We start from the raw sequence: 24,482 nt of genomic DNA, 5'->3' as shown, positions 1-24,482 counted from the left end.
TTGAACTGATATTGAGTGCAGGGTCTCTGTCACTCCCCCTACCTGAGGGAGCCCACCATGTAGGGCTGGGCCAGCTGGATGACAATGGACTCAACTCTGGCTAAAGTAGTGCACTATATAGGGTGCCATTTCAGGCACAGCCCCCTTACCTGAGTGAGCCCAACATGTAGGGTTGGGCCAGTTGGATGACGATGGCCCCTGAGCCAAGCTGGTGGCAGGTGTAGCCCGAGTCCCAGTCGTAGTTGGAGGTGTCCCCGTTGAGCAGGGCGTTGCGGCTCCGGCTCACACCCTCGATCACACTGGCCCCGCACGCGATGGTGGCCACGTTATGGTCGGGGACTTGAGTAGGGGGTGGAGAGGGGAATGGAGGAAAAGAGGTGAGTGAGTGATTTGGCTAGTAGCTTAATCACCTTGGGCTGCTAAGGTCCAAAAGAGGTTTCTTACATAAAATAGGTCCAGTTTCCCAGACCCCAGATTAAGCCTAGTACTGGGACCATATTCACAAAGTAACAGAGTAGGAGTGCTGATATTGGATACATTTTTTCCTTTTAGATCATAATGAATAAGATTATATGGACAAGGAGGACCAGATACTTGATCAGCACTCCAACCCTGAGACATTTTGAAAACAGGTGCTGACTAGAAAGCATGCTCAATTATATGTGCTTTTTAGTCCAGGAATAGGCTCAACATATACTGAACAAAGATATAAACGCAACATGTAAAGCGTTGTTCCCATGTTTCATGAGCTGAAATAAAAAGATCCCAGATCTGTTCCATATACACAAAAAGCTTATTTCGCTCAATTTTTGGCCATAAAATTGTTTATGTCCCTATTAGCGAGCATTTCTCCTGTGCCAATATAATCCATCCACCTGACTGGTGTGGCATATTGTCGTGACGTGACTTTCATTATTCTGATGACTATTATTTATCAAATAATTACCTACTATGTTTAATTGTTACTAGATTAAATTAAATCATGTAACAATTAACTCATTAGGAATTTGCGGCACCGCAGGAAAAGTTGTTTAACGAGTTACTGTTTCCCAAATTAACTCTAAAGATACCTAGATATCTATCATTTCTTAGTAATTTATTAATCATTAACTTCATATCAGTCTCATTCTGAAAGTCGTAGACTCTTTAAATCTGCACAAACCCGGGTCTTACTGATCATTCCGTACCACACAAATGTATTAAATTATTTATTTACTAACTAATTAAAAATTATAACACAAGATAAACACGTATAGGTTAGGGATTACAATTTAATACAATGAAAACGGGTCCCTAGCGGACTAACACAATATGACACTTGTTACAACAGATGGCAAGTGAGTGAGTGAGAGTGAGTGTGAGAGAGACAACACTTGACTACACATCGAACTACGCTCACAGTAATCCTAATACCTTGCCCCGAACTGACACAAGAGGTCACAATGTCCTTCTTAGCTGTCTGATTACTTTCACTCGTTCTGGAAGTGGTTTTCTGAGGATGGCTAATCAGCCGTGTCGATGATCCCCAGTGGGGTGATGAGAGCAGTGTAGTAGACGATGGTTTGAAGAGAGTAACAGGATGGTCCCACTTAAATTCACCTTCTTAGATACAGTACTTAGAACAGCTACTCAGCCGTAACATTGATTGTTAGAGAGGCGACTTTGTAGTTTTCACCTCGTGTTGATTTTCAGGGTCGGGACCAATATGAACCTCCCTGTAGCTTGAGGTCTGTCTAGTCTCCCTGGTCTGTAGCGTTTAAACCATTTTGCCATATTCAGCTCGTGCTGCATGTCGGCTGGTCTGGTTTGTTAATTCTTAACTCAGTCTTTTATGCACTCTGGTAAAGAGGGCGTTTACGTCATGCAGACACTCTTTCTGAGCTCCCGTGGGCGTGGCTAGTTACTGGGGCAAAGTATTTTGAACACTATGATTTCATTGGAGAAACAAAATCATCAAAAATATTATCTTCTTCCTGGATATTTCCTACACATTGTAACGGATGCAAACTTGAAATGCACAGTATGAAAGCTCATCAAGGTACAATATTTTCGTTATAAAGTTTTAATGACATCACAAAATAGACATTAATCTTCCAAATTCCCTCTCTCATCATTCCCAACATTCGGATGTTGAAATATACTGTTCCAGTGTCCACCTTTGGACGTTTAGAGTTTTGGGCGGCAATTCAGAGACATTCAGATCGCCAATACCAGGGACGAACTAGGAGTCATTTGCTCCAAACCATTTGGCGAAGGGGTGATAAACCCCAACCCCCCTATCAATCCCTCCTTTGTTCTGCGAGAGATCTGTAGACTGTTGCTTCTCTGTATTCTGATCTTGGGCTTCACACGTGGAACCATCACATGAGAGTCATGACAATATCAAGAAGCTGATTAAACAGCATGACCAATAGACAACTCTTCTGCCTATGGAACCCAGACGTGCCTGTACGCCTCTCTCGCTCTCTACCTACCTCTATTTCAACCTCTAAATGCCCGGCTATGAAAAGCCAAGTGACATTTACTCCTGATGTACTGACCTGTTGCAACCTCTACAGCCACTGTGATTATTATTTGACCCTGCTGGTCATCTAAGAACGTTTGAACATCTTCGAGAAAAATCTGCCCTTAATGGCCATGTACTGTTATAATCTCCACCCGGCACAGCCAGAAGGGGATTGGCCACCCATCAGAGCCTGGTTCCTCTCTAGGTTTCTTCCTAGGTTTCTGCCTTTCTAGGGAGTTTTTCCTAACCACTGTGCTTCTACATCTGCATTGCTTGCTGTTTGGGGTTTTAGGCTGAGTTTCTGTATAGCACTTTGTGACATCTGCTGATGTAAAAAGGGTTTTATAAATACATTTCATTGATTGATTGATTGATTGATTGATTGACAGGTGCACCTTGTGCTGGGGGCAATAAAAGGTCACTAAAATGTGCAGTTGTCACAACACAGATGCCTCAAGTTAAGGGAGTGTGCAATTGGCATGCTGACTGCAGGAATGTCCACCAAAGCTGTTGCCAGAGAATTTAATGTTCATTTCCCTACCATAAGCCGCCTCCAATGTCATTTTAAAGAATTTGGCAGTACGTTCAACCGACCTCACAACCGTAGACCACGTGTAACCATGCCAGCCCAGGACCTCCACATCAGTCTTCTTCACCTGTGGGATCGTCTGAAACCAGTCACCCGGACAGCTGATGAAACTGTGGGTTTGCACAACCGAATAATTTCTGCACAAACTGTCAGAAACAGTCTCAGGGAAGCTCATCTGCGTGCTCGTCATTCCTCACCCGGGTCTTGACCCGACTGCAGTTCGGCGTCGTAACCGACTTCAGTGGGCAAATGCTCACCTTCGATGGCCACTGGCACACTGGAGAAGTGTGCTCTTCAAGGATGAATCCCGGTTTCAACTTTACCGGGCAGATGGCAGGCAGACGGCGCCGTGTGGGCGACCGGTTTGCTGATGTCAACGGTGTGAACAGAGTGCCCCATGGTGGCGGTGGGGTTATGGTATGGGCAGGCATAAGCTACGGACAACGAACACAATTGCATTTTATCGATGGCAATTTGAATGCGCAGAGATACCGTGACAAGATTGTGAGGCCCATTGTCGTGCCATTCCGCCGCCGCCATCACCTCATGTTTTTGCATGATAATGCACGCCCCCATGTCGCAAGGATCTGTACACAATTCCTGGAAGCTGAAAATGTCCCAGTTCTTCCATGGCCTGCATACTCACCAGACATGTCAACCATTGAGCATGTTTGGGACGCTCTGGATGGACGTGTACGACAGTGTGTTCCAGTTCCCGCCAATATCCAGCAACTTCGCACAGCCATTGAAGAGCAGTGGGACAACATTCTACAGGCCACAATCAACAGCCTGATCAACTCTATGCGAAGGAGATGTGTCGTGCTGCATGATGCAAATGGTGGTCACACCAGATACTGACTGGCTTTCTGATACACGCCCAATCTTTTGTTTTTTTAAGGTATCTGTATTCCCAGTCATGTGAAATCCATAGATTAAGGCCTAATGCATTTACTTAAATTGCCTGATTTCCTTATATGAACTATAACTCAGTAAAATCTTTTGAATTTTTGGATGTTGCGTTTATATTTTTGTTCCGTATAGGTTCAGTAAACCAGCCCTTAATATCTCTATGGACGTTCAGTATTGCCGTACCTAAACAAACAAAACTATCTCCAGATCAGTTTTCATCAAAATCCCTAATAGAAAAGCTATGAAAATATCCCCAACAACTGACAGAAAAACATCCTCACCCAGGAGTCCTTTCTCCAGAATGTATCGTCGCTGTGTGAACATGCACTCGAAGGCCACCAGGTGGAACACCTTGTTCACGGTGTTGTGTGTCCCCACGATGCGTACATACCTGTAAGACACAAAACAGCTCATGAGTCAAGAAGCGGAACTGTATCTACGTAAAGACACCATATCATACAACAAGTCTATAGGTGCATTATGCTAGATCCTCATATTTAACCAAATACATCCACAGTTGTCATTTTACCCCCCATTGAAAAAATTCAACTTCATTAATTTAACCAGGCAATTCAGTTAAATACACATTCTTATTTACAATGATTTTCAAAATTCAAATTCATAACAGAGGGGGAAGCAAGGTTTTGCTTTGCGGTCCTGTCTCTGTGTGTTAATTTACCTGCAGACACGCGCTGTGAAGAATAGACTCTGCCAGGAACGACAGAGGAACTTGGAGTGGTCCACAACACGCACCCAGTCCAGCTCATCCATAGACACCTCTACATAGTAAGAGTACGACCTAGATAGAGAGAAAGAGTGATGTACAATATCAGGGCCATACTAATTTCTTGTCACAATCCAACAGATGCATTAATATATGGAAATAGAATCCATCAAAATCAATTTCAAAAGAAGAAAATACTAGCAGAATAGTGAGCATTCAGACTGCCTAACATGAATGAAGCATTTCACCCAGGTTTGAAAGGTGTTACGGGGTCGTCTTTTTTTGCAGTTGCAATGCATAGATCAGATCTAGAACCGGCTGAAGTGTTCATCTCAGGAACTGCATTAATATCATATAGCAATATTATGGGGATGCGCAATTGCAATAAAGAAACTTCACCACCAACTATTTTTGTCTAAAAACTTCACAATCCCCCTCCCCGATTCCCAATGGTGTTGTTACCGGTTGTCGCGGTCCCACAGCAGCAAGCGTACGTGGTTGACGATGTAGGGTTGGCCCAGCTTGACCTGGATGCCTGCGCGCCCGTGGCCGTCCTCCTCGATGGGGTGCCGGGAGAAGCCGTGGTCCAGGTCATAGTTCTGCGTGTCTCCGTCCAGCAGCGCTGACTTCAGCTCACCCTTCACCACCTGGGCGCCGTGCTTCATGGTGGCAATGTTCTCCTCAGGGACTGGTGGGGGGTGGGGGGGGGGGGGTTGGTCAAGGGGCACAGTTTAGGTCACTTTTGGTATCAACGAGTGGTGCATTCAAAAGCATAGGAAAGAGGTGAAAAGGGGAAGCATAACCCGATCCTCACTGCAGATACCATCAGTTTCCATTAGCATTGCAAAATGCTCAAAAAATGCTACCCAGTTAATGCTGGACAAAGGAAAATCTTGTCAAATGTGAACTCGTCACGTTTACTTATCAATCTCTTTTCCATTTATACAATCCATTTATACAGAACAAAAATAAACGCAACATGTGATTTTCAATACAGGTGCTGACTAGAAAGCATGCTCAATTATATATGTGCTTTTTAGTCCAGGAATAGGCTCAACATATACTGAACAAAAATATAAAACGCAACATGTTGTTCCCATGTTTCATGAGCTGAAATTAAAGATCCCAGAAATGTTCCATACACACAAAGCTTATGTTTAGTGAGCATTTCTCCTTTGCCAAGATAATCCATCCACCTTACTGGTGTGGCATATCAAGGTGGTGATTAAACAGCATGATCATTACACAGGTACACCTTGTGCTGGGGACAATAAAAGGCCACTAAAATGTGCAGTTCTGTCACACAACGCCACAGATGTCTCAAGTTTTGAGAGCGTACGCAATTGGCATGCTGACTGCAGGAATGTCCACCAGAGCTGTTGCAAGAGAATTTAATGTTAATTTCTCTACCATAAGCCACCTCCAACGTATGGCCAGCAGGCCACACAACCGCAGACCACGTGTAACCACGCCAGCCCAGGACCTCCACATCCGGCTTCTTCACCTGCGGGATCGTCCAAGACCAGCCACCCGGACAGCTAATGAAACTGTGTGTTTGCACAACCGAATAATTTCTGCACAACCTGTCAGAAACCGTCTCAGGGAAGCTCATCTGTGTGCTTGTTGTCTTCCCCAGGGTCTTGACCTGACTGCAGTTCTGTGTCGTAACCGACTTCAGTGGGCAAATGCTCACCTTCGATGGCCACTGGCGAAGTGTGTTCTTCACGGATGAATCCCGGTTTCAACTGTCCAGGGCAGATGTCAGATAGCATGTTTGGTGTCGTGTGTGCGAGCGGTTTGCTGGTGTCAACATTGTGAACAGAGTGCCCCATGTTGGCGGTGGGGTTATGGTACGGGCAGGCATAAGTTACAGACAACGAACACAATTGCATTTTAAATCGATGGCATTTTCAATACACAGAGATACCGTGACGAGATCCTGTGGTCCATTGTCGTGCCATTCATCTGCCGCCATCACTTCCTGTTTCAGCATGATAATGCACGGCCAATGGCGCAAGGATGTGTACACAATTTCTTCTATGGCCTGCATACTCAGATGTCACCCATTGAGCATGTTTGGGATGCTCTGGATTGACGTGTACGACAGCGTGTTCCAGTTCCCGCCAATATTCAGCAACGTCGCACAGCCATTGAAGAGGAGTGGGACAACATTCCACAGGCCACATTCAACAAACAGCCTGATCAACTCTATGTGAAGGAGATGTGTCGCGCTGCATGAGGCAAATGGTGGTCACAACAGATACTGACTGGTTTTCTGATCAACGCCCCTATCTTTTTTTTAAGGAATCTGTGACCAACAGATGCATATCTGTATTCCCAGTCATGTGAAATCCATAGATTAGGGCCTAATGAATTTATTTCAATTGACTGATTTCCTTCTATGAACTGTAACTTAGTAAAAATTCTTTGAAATTGTTGCATGTTTTTTAAATATTTTTGTTCAGTGTACTTTCAACAAGTAGACACACCACCGCAGTTTTACCAAAGATTTTGATATCCACGTTCATTAGTGTTATTATGGCTGGATAGTTGGCCGGTTACTCACTGAGCATGCCTCGGTAGTTAAGGTCCATGTCGCGGCTCTCAGAGCGTGTCTGGATGGCGTCGAGCAAGTTGTCGGGACTGACGAGGCCAGAAGGACGCACCACGTTTAGCATCTCCATCAGGCTCATGAGGGGCAGGCGCACTGCCGACATCACTTCCTGTGCTGCCACCTCGTTGTTGCCGTTGTGCCGGCACCAGCGGCACAGCGCCTGGAAGATCTCCCGCTCGGTGGCGGCGAACGAGTCCCGCCGCACCACGGCCAGAAGAGCAGTCTGCACGGAGGGGGAGAAAGGACATGGACCTGTTTCATCTAAATCCATCAGACCTGCTTTCATCCATCCACCATAACATAGTGTAATCTTTTATACATCCATGAATCATACTTTCTTTCATCCATCCATCCTACCATACCTTCATCATAACGTCTTTCAACTGTTCATTCGTCCAGCCATCCAATCTCATCATACCTTTTCAACTTCTTTCATACATCATACAGTTTTACCTTTTATCCACCTATCCATATACTTTATTACTAGGTGTTTCTACATCATCCTTCCATTCCACTGTCTCACCTTAGAGAGAGTGAGGAAGCAGTCTGACGCCAGCACCTCAGGCGCCTTCCGGTCCATGTAGGCAAGGCACGCCTGCGCCAGGCCCCCCAGGCAGTAGAGGCTGGCCACATCGTACACCATGCATACGTTCTGCATGTGCAGCGCCGTGCGCAGGAACTCACAGGTGCTGTCCTCTAGTGGCTGGAGGCCATAGCGGTGCGCCAGGCCCAGGAAGTCCAGTAAAACGTCCTCGCGGGCTGTACTCAGGCTGGCACGGCCCGTGTACAGGTACTGCAGGAGCATGGAGAACGCCTCGGCCTGCGTGTCCTCCAGGGGCACCTCGGCCTGGGGCTGGGACTCCTTCATGCCATTAAAGAGCATGGCTCTGCGGAGGGATGGAAGAGGGATGGACGCTTGTCAGGTTTGTGTAAATTAGTGGTAGGGAGCTGGGTGCACCTTCAAGCACTGCAGCACCTGATTCAAATAGGCTAGTTGGGTCAATCCCAAATGGATACATTGGTTATGATACAAGGACCAGGGTTGTGTTCATTAGGCACCAAACAGGGAGGGATTACCTTGACCAATAGGCTAGAATGCGCTAATCTTTGTGCCCTAATGAACACGACCCAGCCTTGCCTACTCATGGTTTAGACTTCAGAGACAATGACTAAAGTAACCTGTATTCACTAGTAGGGTTGGCACAATTACTGTATAACTGTGTAACCAACGGTTATGGATGAAGACCGTCATGAAAACAAAATAACCCTCATAACAGCTGACAAACGGGACGGCCGGGTATTAGTGCGGTTGAGTCAGTTTCTGCTGCAACATGGACTCTACACTAACATGGACATGAAACTTTATTGCTCCTTACTGAAACAAGCAAGATGTTGAAGCAAACAAGTCTTCAGTTGCCTAGGCAATGCCCCCTCCTGCAGCAGCAGCACATGCAGTCAGGAACCGAGGAGAGGATAAAATGTGGGTCTTAAAAATATAATCTTTAAAAACATATGACCGTGACCGTGGTAATTTGGCTGACCAACAACCATCACAGCCCTAGTTACCTGAAATATTGGCACCGTGACGCCAGGATGACCCGGTGGGCAGGGAAGCGCTTCCCCTCGACGACAAAGGTGACATCGCTGTACTCCTCGCCGGACACCAGGGCGCCCAGGTGCTCTGACAGCAGGTGCAGGTGGTCTATCTCTGACACGGAGGTCAGTGACCGCAGGGGGTGGCTGTTACTCATGGCACGCAGCAAGACGGCACCTTCACATCTGGAGCGAGCGAGAGAGAGGAGTAATTTTACATTCACTTATTGTTTTTCCAATGCATTTCAGTATAATCAAAGCCAAGTGTGACTGAGTGGGTTAGAGAATGTTATTGAACACATTCTTGGCATTGGCTACAAAGTGATCAGAATTCTTGAATGAATCACGGATTATTCAGAATCACAACTGCAATTTCAATTTCATGAACTTGAAATACAGTATGGCCATTTCCTGCAAAGTAACAATTAGGATAGGTTAATACAGGCCTTTAAGACACCACATTTAATAATTACAGTGTGTCAAGGGCTCCAGAAAGTCAAAGGCTCAAGTCAAGAAAGTAACCTTGTTATTGAGGAAGTAGCTACCGTTAACACAATTCACTTGTCAAATGTACTGTAGGTAATGCTACTCGTGACGTCCAAGTACTGATCAATTGGCATTTGGCAATGAAACAAGGGGTGTGAGATGGCAATGATGACATAGCTATCTGATGGAGAACGTACAGTAAACTCTTATCACAGCCATACCACAGATAGAACAATGACGCAGATATTTCACAGGATGTATAAATGTGAAGCATGCGCTTGGCGTTTCCACTCACTACCAAATATGGTGATGCAAAGAAGCCCAGAAGATGGATTTTGGCCAACATTCTGCTAATTTTCCATCTATGAAACATTTGATCTCCATACAGTTTTCTGTTTCCCAAAACTAAAATCTGTAACAGAGTGGAACGCGTTTTGTAAACTTCACCCTTTGCCAGTAAAAAAAAAAATAAGTGTTTAGAAGGAGTGCAAGGCTAATTGATTTATTGCACACGCGCACTTCAGAGTAGGGGTTCCCTAACGGAAATATGCAAATAAATGCTAGAATGCACCAATGGGATCTCACAAGCTCGTGCTTGGCTCTGCCCACCTCCTTGCTTGTTCAGCCACCTATGATTAATTTGCTACCAATGGAAACGACAGGCTATAGTCTATCTTGGGTTAGTTATAAATATCTTTGGCCATACCACAACTGTTAGCTAACTAGCTATCAAATTGTTGACAACATTACATTAGCTACCTGATACTGTACTAGATAACATAACTTGTACAAGTTGTTGTTTTTGTATTACATCTCACAAACATTGTGCAAAACAATATACAACAAAAAGACCCCCAAAAAAGTACATTACACTATAGACAAGTTACATTGACAAACACTAGACACTTCATTGATAATTTGCTATTTATACCTTTTAGGGATGTTATATAAAATCAATGAGAAAAATATGTGACGTTTTTTTCTTTTTTTCTCTCCCATGAACTTCATTTTATGGATGAAAAATGTTCCCACGAAAAAATTTACAAATTAACCATGTATTGGCAGTCAAAAGTTTGGACACACCTACTCATTCAATGGTTTTTCTTTATTTTCCCTATTTTTACATTGTAGATTAATAGTGAAGACCTCAACACTATGAAATAACACACATGGAATCATGTAGTAACCAAAAAAAGTGTATATTTTATATTTGAGATTCTTCAAATAGCCAACCTTTGCCTTGATGACAGCTTTGCACACTTGGCATTCTCTCAACCAGCTTCACCTGGAATGCGTTTCCAACAGTCTTGAAGGAGTTCCCACATATGCTGAGCACTTGTTGGCTGCTTTTCCTTCACTCTGCGGTCCGACTCATCCCAAACCATCTCTATTGCGTTAAGGTCGGGGGATTGTGGAGGCCAGGTCATCTGATGCAGCAGTCCATCACTCTCCTTCTTGGTAAAATAGCCCTTACACAGCCTGGAGGTGTGTTGGGTCATTGTCCTGTTGAAAAACAAATGATAGTGGGACTAAGACCAAACCAGATGGGATTGCATATCGCAGCAGAATGCTGTGGTAGCCATACTGGTTAAGTGTGCCTTGAATTCTAACTAAATCACAGACAGTGTCACCAGCAAAGCACCCCCACACCATAACATCTCCTCCTCCATGCTTTACGGTGGGAAATACACATGCAGAGCTCATCCGTTCACCCACACCGCGTCTCACAAAGACACAGATGTTGGAACCAAAAATCTCCAATTTGGACTCCAGACCAAAGGACAAATTTCCACCGGTCTAATGTCCATTGCTCATGTTTCTTGGCCCAAGCAAGTCTCTTCTTCTTAGTGGTGTCCTTTAGTAGTGGTTTCTTTGCAGCAATTTAACCATGAAGGCCTGATTCACACAATCTCCTATGAACAGTTGATGTTCAGATGTGTGTTACTTGAACTCTGTGAAGAATTTATTTGGGCTGCAATTTCTGAGGCTGGTAACGCTAATGAACTTATCCTCTGCAGCAAAGGTAACTCTGGGTCTTCCTTTCCTGTGGCGGTCCTCATGAGACCCAGCTTCATCATATCGCGTGATGGTTTTTGCAACTGCACTTGAAGAAACTTTCAAAGTTCTTGAAATGTTCAGGATTGACTGACCTTCATGTCTTAAAGTAATGATGGACTGTCGTTTCTCTTTGCTTGTTTGAGCTGTTCTTGCCATAATATGGACTTGGTATTTTACCAAATAGGGATATATTCTGTATACCACCCCTACCTTGTCATAACACAACTTATTGGCTCAAACGTATTAAGAAGGAAAGAAATTCCACAAATTAACTTTTAACAAGACACACTTGTTAATTGAAATTCATTCCAGGTGACTACCTCATGAAGCTGGTTGAGAGAATGCCAAGAGTGTGCAAAGCTGTCATCAAAGCAAAGGGTGGCTACTTTGAAGAATATCAAATATAAAATATATTTTGATATGTTTAACACTTTTTTGGTTACTACATGATTCCATGTGTTATTTCATAGTTTTGATGTCTTCACTATTATTCTACAATGTAAAAACTAGTAAAAATAAAGAACCCTTGAATGAGTAGGTGTGTTCAAACTTTTGACTGGTACTGTACCTCTTAATCCAGTTCACCTTTGTAGTCTGATTAAACAGCGTAAATTCTAAAACTTTAAGACCACCACTACAAATATTGTTGATAATGACATCATTCTTGAATTTGTGTGGCTTATTTTTCCAAATGAAATTGAATAATTTGTTGAGTGTTGTACACGTAGACTTGGGAATCTCTAAAGTTGTAAAAAGATAAGAAGCTCGAGATAAATCCTCTTGCCTTTGAGAGGAGAGCTCTACCCTGAAGAGATAAATCACTTGCCAACCATGAATTAATTATTTTTTATAGATTCAATAAAGGGATTTACAGTGCATTCGGAAAGTATTCAGACCACTTCCCTTTTTCCAAATTTTTGCCAAAAGGCACCTAAAGGACTCTCAGACCATGAGAAACAAGATTCTCCGGTCTGATGAAACCAAGATTGAACTCTTTGAACTGAATGCCAAGCATCACATCTGGAGGAAACCTGGCACCATCCCTACGGTGAAGCATGGTGGTGGCAGCATCATGCTGTGGGGATGTTTTTCAGCAGCAGGGACTGGGAAACTAGTCAGGATCAAGGTAAAGATTAACGGCGCAAAGTACAGAGAGATCCTTTATGAAAACCTGCTCCAGAGTGCTCAGGGTCTCAGACTGAGGCGATGGTTCACCTTCCAACAGGACAACGATTCTAAGCACACAGCCAAGACAACGCAGGAGTGACTTCGGGACACATCTCTGAATGTCCTTGAGTGGCCCAGCCAGAGCCCGGACTTGAACCCGATCGAACATCTCTGGAGAGACCTGAAAATAGCTATGCAGCGACGCTCCCCATCCAACCTGACAGAGAATCTGCAGAGAAGAATGGGTCTGCCAAGCGTCACACCCAAGAAGACTCGAGGCTGTAATCGCTGCCAAAAGGTGCTTAAACAAAGTACTGAGTAAATTTAATCAATTTTAGAAAAGACTAACAAAATGTGGAAAAAGTCAAGGGGTTTGAATACTTTCCGAATGCACTTTACATTAATTTATTTCATTAGTATTTTGGGTAATCTTGACACCTAAATAGGTTACAACATCCTTGACAGAACTTTAACATATTCTAGGACACTGCTTCTTTAAATGCTAACATTTCACATTTTGCAATATTCAATACCAAACCTGCCACTTGAGAGAATTGCTCTACTGTATGTAGGGCTACTGGAAACTGATTTTCATTTTTCAAAAAGAGTGCTGTATCGTCAGCTAACTGGGAAATCTTCACCTCTTCATCACATACAATTCTTTCAAATTGACTCTTGGTGACCATTGAATAAACCATTTCTGAGATCTTGACAGCCCTGACGAATCCTTCTATGAATATCAAATCTAGGTGAGGATCCACAGGAAAGTTTAACACAACTATTACCACCATTAAAGAGTTTTACTATATACCAGTATCAATGCATGGACCGGTTTGGGTTTTTACTTTACCTTCTATAACGGTATTTCAATGTTTGTTTTGTTAAAGGTGATACGCAACTCAGGCGGGTGTAATGTCCATTTTTATAGTTCACTCTGTTTGCTACTCGTCTTTCTCTCTCCTCCTGCTGCTTCCCACACCCTATCACTCAAGGAGAGAGCAGTTGCTCGACCACAGAGTCAAACACTTTATTGCCGTTCACTCTTCAGTAAGCATGGTCAGATAGATGCAGAAAGATGGTGAAAACAATGCTGCTTTCCACAAGTGTTCTACAATTACAATATTAGTTTGAGTATCTTACTGTCTGCAAACTACGGTCTGCTAGTTTTATTTTTCTTAGCAAGTTGTGACTAAAATAAATCTTGTTAGTACATTTAGCTAGCTAGCTAAGAGTCAGAGCAAACATGCATAGCAAATACAGCCTGGTACCAGTGCTGGTGTAGGCCTAGATAAGCATATTGTTTGTGCAATGGTATCTTAAAATCGGAGAGGAATAGGTGAAACATGAATATATTAGCTAGCTGGCTAAGACAACATGGAATGTAACATAATTAGGGTCCCCTGGAAACATTGCCCAACACTTCATTTTTTATTTAACCTTTATTTAACCAGGTAAGCCAGTTGAGAACGAGTTCTCATTTACAACTGCGACCTGGCCAAGATAAAGCAAAGCAGTTTGGATCCTACCCGGTCAATAATTCCTCCCTGGCTTATTCATTCGTTGTCATGTCAAACAATTCATTCAAGGTGCTGCCCACTATAGAATTAGAATAATAATTATAATTCCATGATTCCAACAGTTCAATTAACTAGGCCTAGATTTTTGCCCATATCATGCAGCCCTGCGTGGCACAGTGTGGAAATGATAACAAAAGTGCAGGAAATGCAGATTCAATTTTTTTTTTACGTTGGATTGAACAGTATAAAAAAAATCTGTATGGAGAAATCCCTTATAGTTTATTTGTTGCCACCCTAGGGTCATGAACTACTCATAATACATATTCAAAACTTTTATTAGCCAAAAACATAAAATACCATCAATATTTTTAAATATCATATATATTTTGGCCATATCTCCCAGCCCTCATTCTATTTCATATAGCCTCTTGTAAAACACTCACCATGGTCACTAATTACTCCATTTTAAAACTACAACCTTCAGTAGTATATGTAGTATATGGTTTAAGACTGGAGGATATCATCCATAAGTCAATTCTAGACTAAGGAAAAATCTTTGTTACGCCAAGTAAATTGTACATCTGATGGATTTTCTTACCCTCCAGATATCAACCATATCTAAATTCGGATCAAAATGTCAGCCTATCAATTTCGTTATACATTAGCATGTTTAAATCCTCAACAACAACAAGTTTTGATGTAGAATATCTTTCCAACAAACATTTTAACCATTAGTAAATTTCTTCATTCTTCATCATTTGGGGCATTTCAGAAATATCCATATACACAAAACATTAAGAACACTTACTCTTTCCATAACAGACTGACCAGGTGAATCCAGATGAAAGCTATGATCTCTTATTTATGTCACTTGTTAAATCTACTTCAAAATCAGTGTAGATAAAGGGGAGGAGACAGGTTAAATAAGGTTTTTAAGACTCAAGACAATTGAGACATGGATTGTGTTTGTGTGCCATTCAGAGGGTGAATGGGCAAGACAAAATATTGTCTTTGAACAGGGTATGGTATTAAGTGCCAGGTGCACCGGTTTGTGTCAAGAACTGCAACGCTGCTGGGTTTTTCATTCTCAACAGTTTCCTCTGTGTATCAAGAACGGTCCACCACCCAAAGGACATCCAGCCAACTTGACACAACTGTGGGAAACATTGGTGTCAACATGGGCCAGTATCCCTGTGGAATGCTTTTGACACCTTGTAGAGTCCATGGCCAATCGAATTGAGGCTATTCTGAGGGCAAAAGGGAAGGTGTTCTTAATGTTTTGTACACTCTGTGTATATTACACAGTATAAATTGTCTATCAGCAATATCAATAACCACTGTCCTTTAGTGTCTGCTTTAGAAACTAAAACGTTGCCTTTAAAATTGTGGGCTAGAATGTCAATCCCCGCTGAATGATTAGAGCCGTTCGCTAACCACTGTCACTACCCCATTGGACTTTTCCAAAAAGTATTGTCTTCCGAGCATGAATGCGTCTCTTGTACAAAAATAAGGCTTTACAAAATAGAAAAAAAGCTTTCCTCTTCACCAAATTGAGTATGCCTCTGGCGTTAACAGTAATCAGCTTCAAATCCATTAAAAGTCAAATAAAATGAGATAAAATAAGAACCCTCTGCAAATCCAACCTTTCCCTCTCTGGGATTAAGGAATTTAACGGTTTACAAAAAAAAAAAAAAAAACCTCGCTGTACGGAATGCAAACAGGACCATTTAGTTTTATGTTTTCCTCCCAAGGCGATGGGCAACAGCCACAGCATTCTCCATGTAGTTCTTTCCAAGCCCAGGTGCCACATTCAGGCAGATATCTATCACCTTTCCTTTTAAATTTTCGTTGGTCTCCTCTGGAACCCCGTTTCTTGATGTCTTGAATCTCGCTGAACGCAAAATTCACAGACGCTTTGTGCGCTTCGATGCATAATGCATTCTCCTTCACCATCTTCTCCAGGTTGTCAGCCCTCTCGTTTATTTTAGCCATAACTCCTTGGATGATGTTCGCCTGCAGATCATAAAGGGGAGATCCTTTCGCTTCATCTTGTGGGCAGGGCTGTATTTGAGTCTGTTCACTGCGGTATCCGAGTCACTCAAAACCCCTTCCCCATCAGTAAGCATTTCGTCCTCAGATGAGTCAGGGCCAAGGGATGTCTGTCTTGCGCTCAAGTAATCATGTTCGGTAGCTAGGCTAGCTAGCGTTTCTATTCTTGACAGCATCCTTGTGGCTAGCTTTGCCTTTTCTTCTTCTTCGATGAGGTTTAACGGCGGTTGGCATCCAATTTGTTGCATTACCGCCACCTACTAGACTGGTGTACAACTCCCTTATATTTTGCTTGGAAAATAAAATAAAATAAAATAAAGAAATACCCTACAATCTAACACTACACTCACAAATTCAAAATTATTATTAATAATTAACACCACCCCACTCCACTATTTAAATATATTCATTCCTACCTCATGCCCTCAACCTGAGATGATGGAACATCACCACTTAACACTCCCTGTAACTCTTCTGATGTCAAGTCTCGCACACCCAAATTCCTCTCTGCAGCTGCCACCACAACCTCAATTTTCTTAGACTTACGTTCCATCCATGCAGTACAATTAATAACCATTGCTACAAATGCTAAAAATCCAATCTTACTGAAACATATATCACTTGTTGGCCTATCCCTCTGCATTGGTACACCTCTACTACTCTCACCACTCCTCCCCCTTGACCCACCTTCCTCTACTTACTTCACTGCCTCAGCATATGACAACTTCTTCACTACTCTTACCCTGGAAACCTCAACCTGCCTTTCTCGCACAGGACATTTCTGATCCCCAGCCCCATGGGCACCCCTTTAATTACCACATACCACTACTTTCCCCAATGCTACACATTCCTGTGTCTCATGCCCTTCTGCACACTTCTCACACCTTGGAATCTCCCTCCTACACACTGCTGCCACACGCCCATAAGTTTGACACCTGTAACATCGTAATGTATTTGGCACATAAGCTCGTACAGGATAACTTATATACGCTAACTTCACTTTATCAGGCAAAGACTCAACTTCAAAACTCAAAAGAACAGACAATGACGACTCTGTTTCCCCACTCTCGCCCCCCTGTTTGTGTCGCACCAAACGACGAGCATCACACACACCGGGAATCTTCCCCTTCAGTTGGTCAACTTATACATTTACTGCTACCCCAGTAATCACTCCTTTCAATGGCGCCCTTTTCTTGAGAGCGAAACAATTCACCATTCTTTCCCCCATTTGTCTAAATCTGAGCGCCTTCTCCCTCTGACCAACAGAAACAAACAATTATCACTAGACCATTTCTGGTTAGCCTCACCGATTCCACTTTACCCATTTTACATTTTACGTCATTTAGCCGACGCTCTTATCCAGAGCGACTTACAGTTAGTGAGTGCATACATTTTTTTCATACTGCCCCCCCGTGGGAATCGAACCCACAACTCTGGCATTGCAAGCGCCATGCTCTACCAACTGAGCTACACGGGGCTTACCCAAAGCTCTTTTCACCCAACTTGAAACCACAAATAGATCAGCCAAAAGGCAAGGCTCCACTTTTTCCAAAAACTTCACTCCTACTGTCACAGACTCATCTTCATCTTGACCCTCTGTGCAATCCTCGGGCTCCGAGTCCTTCACCACAACTTCCACCTCCGATACTTCACCCTCATTCACTTCCATTTCTCCTCCTGTCTTCAGCTCACTTTGCTTACATTTCCTACCATTCTTCTTTAACAAACCTTCTTTTTTTCCGCCATTTTTAACAGACTCAAGTTCAGTCTTCCTCCATCTCTCTTAGACCTCCTCTGCCTCTTTTCCCCTCCATTCCTCCTCCGTTATCCAGGTATACGTTTCCTTATGATAATATAATCTGTTTTTTATTATCTGTTTTTTGCTCTCTGAACGGACTCCATTTCGCTTTGCCTTTTCTCTCCTACTCCGACATGTTAGCAGGTTCTTTCCACTAATAGAGGAATTTTTTTATAGTCTTACTTTTAAACCGTTTTTCACAGCTTCAGAAGTTTGAGAGGGTTATTCAAGGTGAAATTAGGCGACTGCACTTGTCGCCATCTTGACGTTAGTCACCCCATACTTAGTAACTTCACAACTGATGTAGCTGCCGTCTAACGTTAATTAGCCCGTTTATTTATCTCACTGACATTTGCGCGTAGCTCAGTCACTGACCCTATTAAATAGCCATACGCCGCGGGAAGCTTATATTAAATAAATTGCCTGCGTTAGCCAGCTAGCTCTGGTTAGCTAGCTTGCTCTGCCAAAGCTAGCTAACGTAACTAACAAAATCGATTTCCTTACCTGAGCCAAAGTAGTTATCTTGTCTGCCCCTTTCAAGTGACAGCACCTTCTTTTAGCGAATCTGAACAGTCAGTGGCAAACGTCAAATAACATAGATGCAAATTCAAGCACAGGGATTTTGGTTGCAAACAAGTAGCTATGGATGCTAACCGGATGTTGTTTAGTAATAAAATGCGGCAGTTACGTAATCAGTCATTTATGAGAGCCTCTTGTGGCGAGGATACATAAATATCCTCCCTAACAGCAACATTTGTGCTCGGAAAAAATATTTCTAGCACTAAGATTAATGCATTGTTATATTGCCTATAAAGCATTTTGAAATTGACTCAGCTAAAATATTGTACATGGTTTTTGTAGATGATTAGCTCGTTTTTTTGTGTTGTTTTTACCCTTAATTTACCAGGTAAATTGACTGAGAACACATTCATTTACAGCAAAGACCTGGGGAATAGTTACAGGGGAGAGGGGGGATAAATGAGCCAATTGGAAACTGGGGATGATTAGGTGGCCATGATGGTCAGATTGGGAATTTAGCCAGGACATCAGGGTTAACACCCCTACTCTTACAATAAGTGCCATGAGATCTTTAGTGACCACAGATAGTAAGGACACCCTTTTAATGTCCCATCCAAAAGACTGAACCCCACAAAGGATAATGTCCCCAATAACTGCCCTGGGACCAGAGGAAAGAGTGCCTCCTACTGGCCCTCCAATACCACTTCCAGCAGCATCTGGGCTGCAGTCCAAAGGCAAAGCCCTATACCCTCAGCCCTTGAATGACGTTTTACATCGTCACATCCGAGTATACCTTAAATGTCCATTGCCAAAGCGAGGGAGAGCAATGATCTGAGAGGCAATTTCCTTGGTGGAAATCTTGAAGTTAAAAACAACCAACCTAAAGCTATTAATGTACCTAGCAAGCTAACGTAGCTAGCTAGCACTCCTGTCAGGTAGCTAGCTACAGTTACCCATAGCTGGCTAGCTATTTTTATAGTTTGGTCATTTATTCCAATACATTTCAGAATTCCCAAAAATATGTTTATGAAGCTAGCTATGTTTTACAGGCCCCTCACTTTCAACCCCACAAGTGATACAAGTTCTTCCCTCGTTCCCTCAAGCTAAATCGAGGGCCGAGGGGACAACGTTTGTGAATTGGACCTCCACTTAAGATGGCAATCAAACTGCATCCGGTTTCGACTGAGATTCCCTGAGGGAAAATGGCTAGCGCGAGGGCTGAAGGGGTAAAATTAACGTGTTTGGACTGCAGCCTTGGTCTCCCATCCAGGGACCGACCAGGACCAACCCTGCTTAGCTTCAAAACCCGAAACGTTTGACCCAAGTTAAACAATTTAAAGGTAATGCTACCAAATACTAATTGAGTGTATGTACACTTCTGACCCACTGGGAATGTGATGAAAGCAATCAAATCTGAAATAAATCATTCTCTCTACTATTATTCTGACATTTCACATTCTTAAAATAAAGTGGTGATCCTAACTGACCTAAGACAGGGAATTTTTACTAGGATTAAATGTCAGGAATTTTGAAAAACTGAGTTTAAATGTATTTGTCTAGGGTGTATGTAAACTTCCGACTTCAACTGTAGTGTATCACTCGTTGGCCTATCCCTCTGTGCTGGCACAGATCTACTACTCACACAAATCCTCTCAGGATCCTTCCCCCTTGACCCATCTTCCTCTACTTTCTTCACTGCCTCAGCATAGGACACCCACACAACATTTTTGCAGAGGAGATCTTAGTCATCGCAGAATTTTGCATCTGACTGTTTGGTGCATTATTTCTCAAGTGAAAAAATGTGCATGAGGATGAGTCGTCTCTCGTTGAATGACAACAGGCACTTCATTAAAGAATCCCTACTGTTGACCAATCGGCGACGAGGTGGCGTAGACGTCGGCTTTCCTCAGTAATTTTTTGGATGGGAAGCATGTTTCGGCTGGGAAGCATGCAGACCTTACCCAGTGCCCTCCCAAACCCTGAACAAATGTGATAAGCACATTGTTTACAGATGTCCTTGCTTTGTCTATTTTGGATGGCCTGCCAGCCCTCCACCGGCAGGCCCGTCTGAAGTTTGCCAATGAACATCTGAATGATTCAGAGGAGAACTGGGTGAAAGTGTTGTGGTCAGATGAGACCAAAATCTAGCTCTTTGGCATCAACTCAACTCCCCGTGTTTGGAGGAGGAGGAATGCTGCCTATGACCACAAGAACACCATCCCCACCGTCAAACATGGAGGTGGAAACATTATGCTTTGGGGGTGTTTTTCTGCTAAGGGGACAGGACAACTTCACCACATCAAAAGGGACGATGGACGGGCCATGTACCGTCAAATCTTGGGTGAGAACCTCCTTCCCTCAGCCAGGGCATTGAAAATGGGTCGTGGATGGGTATTCCAGCATGACAATGACCCAAAACACACGGCCAAGGCAACAAAGGAGTGGCTCAAGAAGAAGCACATTAAGGTCCTGGAGTGGCCTAGCCAGTCTCCAGACCATAATCCCATAGAAAATCTGTGGAGGGAGCTGAAGGTTCGAGTTGCCAAACGTCAGCCTCGAAACCTTAATGACTTGGAGAAGATCTGCAAAGAGGAGTGGGACAAAATCCCTCCTGAGATGTGTGCAAACCTGGTGGCCAACTACAAGAAACGTCTGACCTCTGTGATTGCCAACAAGGGTTTTGCCACCAAGTACTAAGTCATGTTTTGCAGAGGGGTCAAATACTTATTTCCCTCATTAAAATGCAAATCAATTTATAACATTTTTGACATGCGTTTTTCTGGATTATTTTGTTGTTATTCTGTCTCTCACTGTTCAAATAAACCTACCATTACAATTATACTTTTTTCCCCTCACTGTATGTCTATGTAAAAACCTTATGGCAAACTGTACAGCATGTAAAACGTCTTCAAAAGGCCTGATATAATCTTTGTAGTGACTCACCTCATATGAGGCTGTGTTGTGCAGGGAGATGAGCCCCCTTTGAGCTGAGTGTTGTCGTCAGCCCCGTGCTCCAGGAGGGCAGCATCTCCTTCCAGCAGGTCCTGGATGCCCGAGTCTCCCTCATTCACCATGTCCAAAGACATGTTACCATCACAGTTATTATTGGTGGGGATACACACAGACAGATGGATGAGTCATTAAAATGTTATCGTTATACATATTCCACAGGTCAGCTACGTTGACCGATGCCCTGTTTCTCACCAACAGCTCAGCGACCTCATAGTGACAGTAGGAGCAGACACACAGGGACACTAGAACACAGAACATTCAATTTACTGTATGTATTTAGTGAAAAACTAAATTCAATGCTAAAGATGTGTTCAATGCAGAATTAAAGCCAACTCAAAAGACAGTAGGGTGTACTAGTCAGACAACACATAACCACATGTAGAGAGTAAAATATAAAAAAAAGAGAATCTTTGCATTTAACCAATATGCTGTACTACTGTACCATTGATTTTCTGCCAAGTTTGTCCGTCTCGGATCCTCTCTGCTCAGCAAAACTGTGGGAACTTTGCCTGGTGACATCAGCGGCCTGCAGCTCCACTGTAGTCAGCTAGGCAAAGTCTCTGGAGCTCCGGCAACAGGCAACCTGGAACACACAAGTGGAAGTAGGAGAAATGGCATGTGATTAACAACGTTAGCTGTCACACTCTCATGAAGGAATTTGAAAAGTCCATCCCTGTTTACGTGAGAAGCGAGGAGTGTGAAGGGTTGTCTGTGCTGAAGATGCAGCAGTGGTGTCGGGCGTCAGGAGACTGGAACACACAGGAGGACCTCAGGTAAGTGGCATGTGAACATAAACTGTAAATGACACTCCAATAACTACACGCCAATAAAAATATTCCCTCTTTGCAGGGCTTCCTCCTGGGTGGCGTCATGCCATTGTGTGTCTGTTGCCTCCATTCAAATCAAATCAAATTTTATTGGTCACATGCGCCGAATACAACAGGTGCAGACATTACAGTGAAATGCTTACTTACAGCCCTTAACCAACAGTGCATTTATTTTTAACAAAAAAAGTAAAAATAAAACAACAAAAAAAGTGTTGAGAAAAAAAAGAGCAGAAGTAAAATAAAGTGACAGTAGGGAGGCTATATATACAGGGGGGTACCGTTGCAGAGTCAATGTGTACCCCAATGTGTACCCCCCTTGCAGATAAGATACCAGCCAATTACAGGCCACCAGGTGGGTAGAGCTGCCACACTGCGTCCTAGTCAGGTCACCTGAATATAACGAAAGCTACCAAAACACAGCACACCCAGTGCCACACAATAACATTAACACTGGAGCAGTATTCATAGTTCAAGTCACACTCAATGTCCAATAACTACTCACTCTGTCATGTTGAATAGTTATGTTGCAGCTGTGACAGTCACACCTGGATCCACACAGTAGGTGGTCCTGCAGAAGGGAGAGGGAAAGGGCACACACACAGGTGGTTATCTGAACATTTTAAAGAAATGAGAAATGAACGGCCTGTCTTGTTTGAAGCCCACTCACCACGTCAAGGTACAGGCCATGAGTGGGCTGTTAGTAGACAAAGACAATGTTAGTTAACAACATAGATGCGGTAAAGAGATTAATGGAACAAATGCAGGATGCCGTCATTGGCGCACATTCAACACAAAGTGGATATTTAGTTTTTTCCTTCTCCAATTTTAACTTCTTTCGACATGTTTCCAGTTTGTCTCCTACTGACCTCAGGTTACGCTTGAGTGTTCTGGGAGATTCCATCCATCAGAGTGTAGTTGTGTTCAGGAACACAAGTTGTGTCCGGAACGGCATAACTATGATCGATAGAGTCTGACGCCACACTTTCCTCACATACATCTACCATCACAGCTATATAATTGTGATGTAGGCCTACATCTGACAAAAGTAGTATCATCATGCATATCCAGCATCACAGTGATATCGCTGTGATCAATGTCTGCATCATCATTATCAACTCCCTCTACCTCATCAAGATCCTCAACCTCAGCACAGTATGTGTGATCATATGCAGCATGATAAACATTGCCACTTACCTCTGTACTTACCTTACTCCTTTGTTTTTCCCTGGGGCCTTGTGACCGCTTTTGTTGATGAACTGGAAAAGGAGAAAATAGTGGGCACAGCAATCCGGGTGAGGATGACTCTTCCCATGTCATCACGCCGAAAACACTCATTTTCAAAGTGATGGGCACAGAGTTGAGTGTCGGGTGGGTTCCCAATCCATCCACCTGACATTTTCTACCCACTGCTATAGCCTTGGCCTGTCATGAAATGGAAACCTGTGGAAAAATAGTGTATTTAATAGTAGGCTAGAAAAGGAAGCAATCCTTTTTCTTATTAGTTGCATAGCTGTTTCAATTTATACTAAACATTTCACAAAGAAAGGCTAACATCCCTGGTGACAAATTAAACAGACAGTGAAATGGTTACTAGTAGAAGTACATAGTGTCCCAACATATAAAATAATGTAATGTTAAGTTGCGTCAATTCAAATCTGGTATAGGAACAAAAAGAGGTCAATACACGTCTTCTAAAATAGACTAGTATTTTAATTAATGCAAGACACTTCAATGGTAAATATGATGTTCCTATATACGGGTCCACTGAAAAACCACATAGGGCAGTCAGAGAACTGGTCCATTGTTATAAGTTCTTCTTTAAATACTCTGACAGAGATAGTTCCCGCTCCCTGCTGGCCTATCAGAGTAGAGACTGAGCGTGGTTTAGACTTACTCAGCCTATCGTTGGCACATAGGCTGGTCCCAGCCCCTTGGCGCTTCACTGTTGCCAGGCATTAGTTATTTTGCAACTTGTCCAGAGAGTCAGCACTTTTGCAGTACACATGTCCTTGAGCGGTCTAACAAAGAGGCTGTGTTTGTGTAAGTGAGTCACAAGCCTTATCTCACCCTACTCCCTAACACAGGGGTGTCAAACTCATTTTAGCTCAGGGGCC

General features: G+C 43.1%; 1 protein-coding gene across 8 annotated transcripts in view; it reads right to left on the bottom strand.

Moving 5' to 3' along the window:
• LOC121539669 (BTB/POZ domain-containing protein 9-like) overlaps positions 1 to 24,045 on the bottom strand; it is a 29,239-nt gene extending 5,194 nt beyond the window's left edge. The window contains exons 1-10 of one of the 8 annotated variants that reach the window (XM_045210577.1): positions 22,871 to 24,045; positions 21,984 to 22,290; positions 21,473 to 21,783; positions 8,909 to 9,121; positions 7,866 to 8,229; positions 7,295 to 7,565; positions 5,191 to 5,416; positions 4,684 to 4,803; positions 4,286 to 4,395; positions 150 to 339 (exon numbers count right to left, since the gene is read on the bottom strand). In XM_045210577.1, coding sequence (XP_045066512.1) covers positions 150 to 339; positions 4,286 to 4,395; positions 4,684 to 4,803; positions 5,191 to 5,416; positions 7,295 to 7,565; positions 7,866 to 8,229; positions 8,909 to 9,121; positions 21,473 to 21,615 — 1,637 coding nt within the window. In that variant the 5' untranslated portion in view covers positions 21,616 to 21,783; positions 21,984 to 22,290; positions 22,871 to 24,045. The other 7 variants (XM_045210579.1, XM_045210576.1, XM_045210575.1 and 4 more) reach the window with 7 other exon arrangements.
• Between the last annotated feature and the right edge of the window lie 437 nt (positions 24,046 to 24,482).

Source organism: Coregonus clupeaformis, chromosome 34, assembly GCF_020615455.1.
Source record: "Coregonus clupeaformis isolate EN_2021a chromosome 34, ASM2061545v1, whole genome shotgun sequence".
Taxonomy (NCBI): Eukaryota; Metazoa; Chordata; class Actinopteri; order Salmoniformes; family Salmonidae; genus Coregonus; species Coregonus clupeaformis.
The sequence above is the reverse complement of the archived record's forward strand: the minus strand, read 5'-3'. Positions and strand labels throughout refer to the sequence as shown.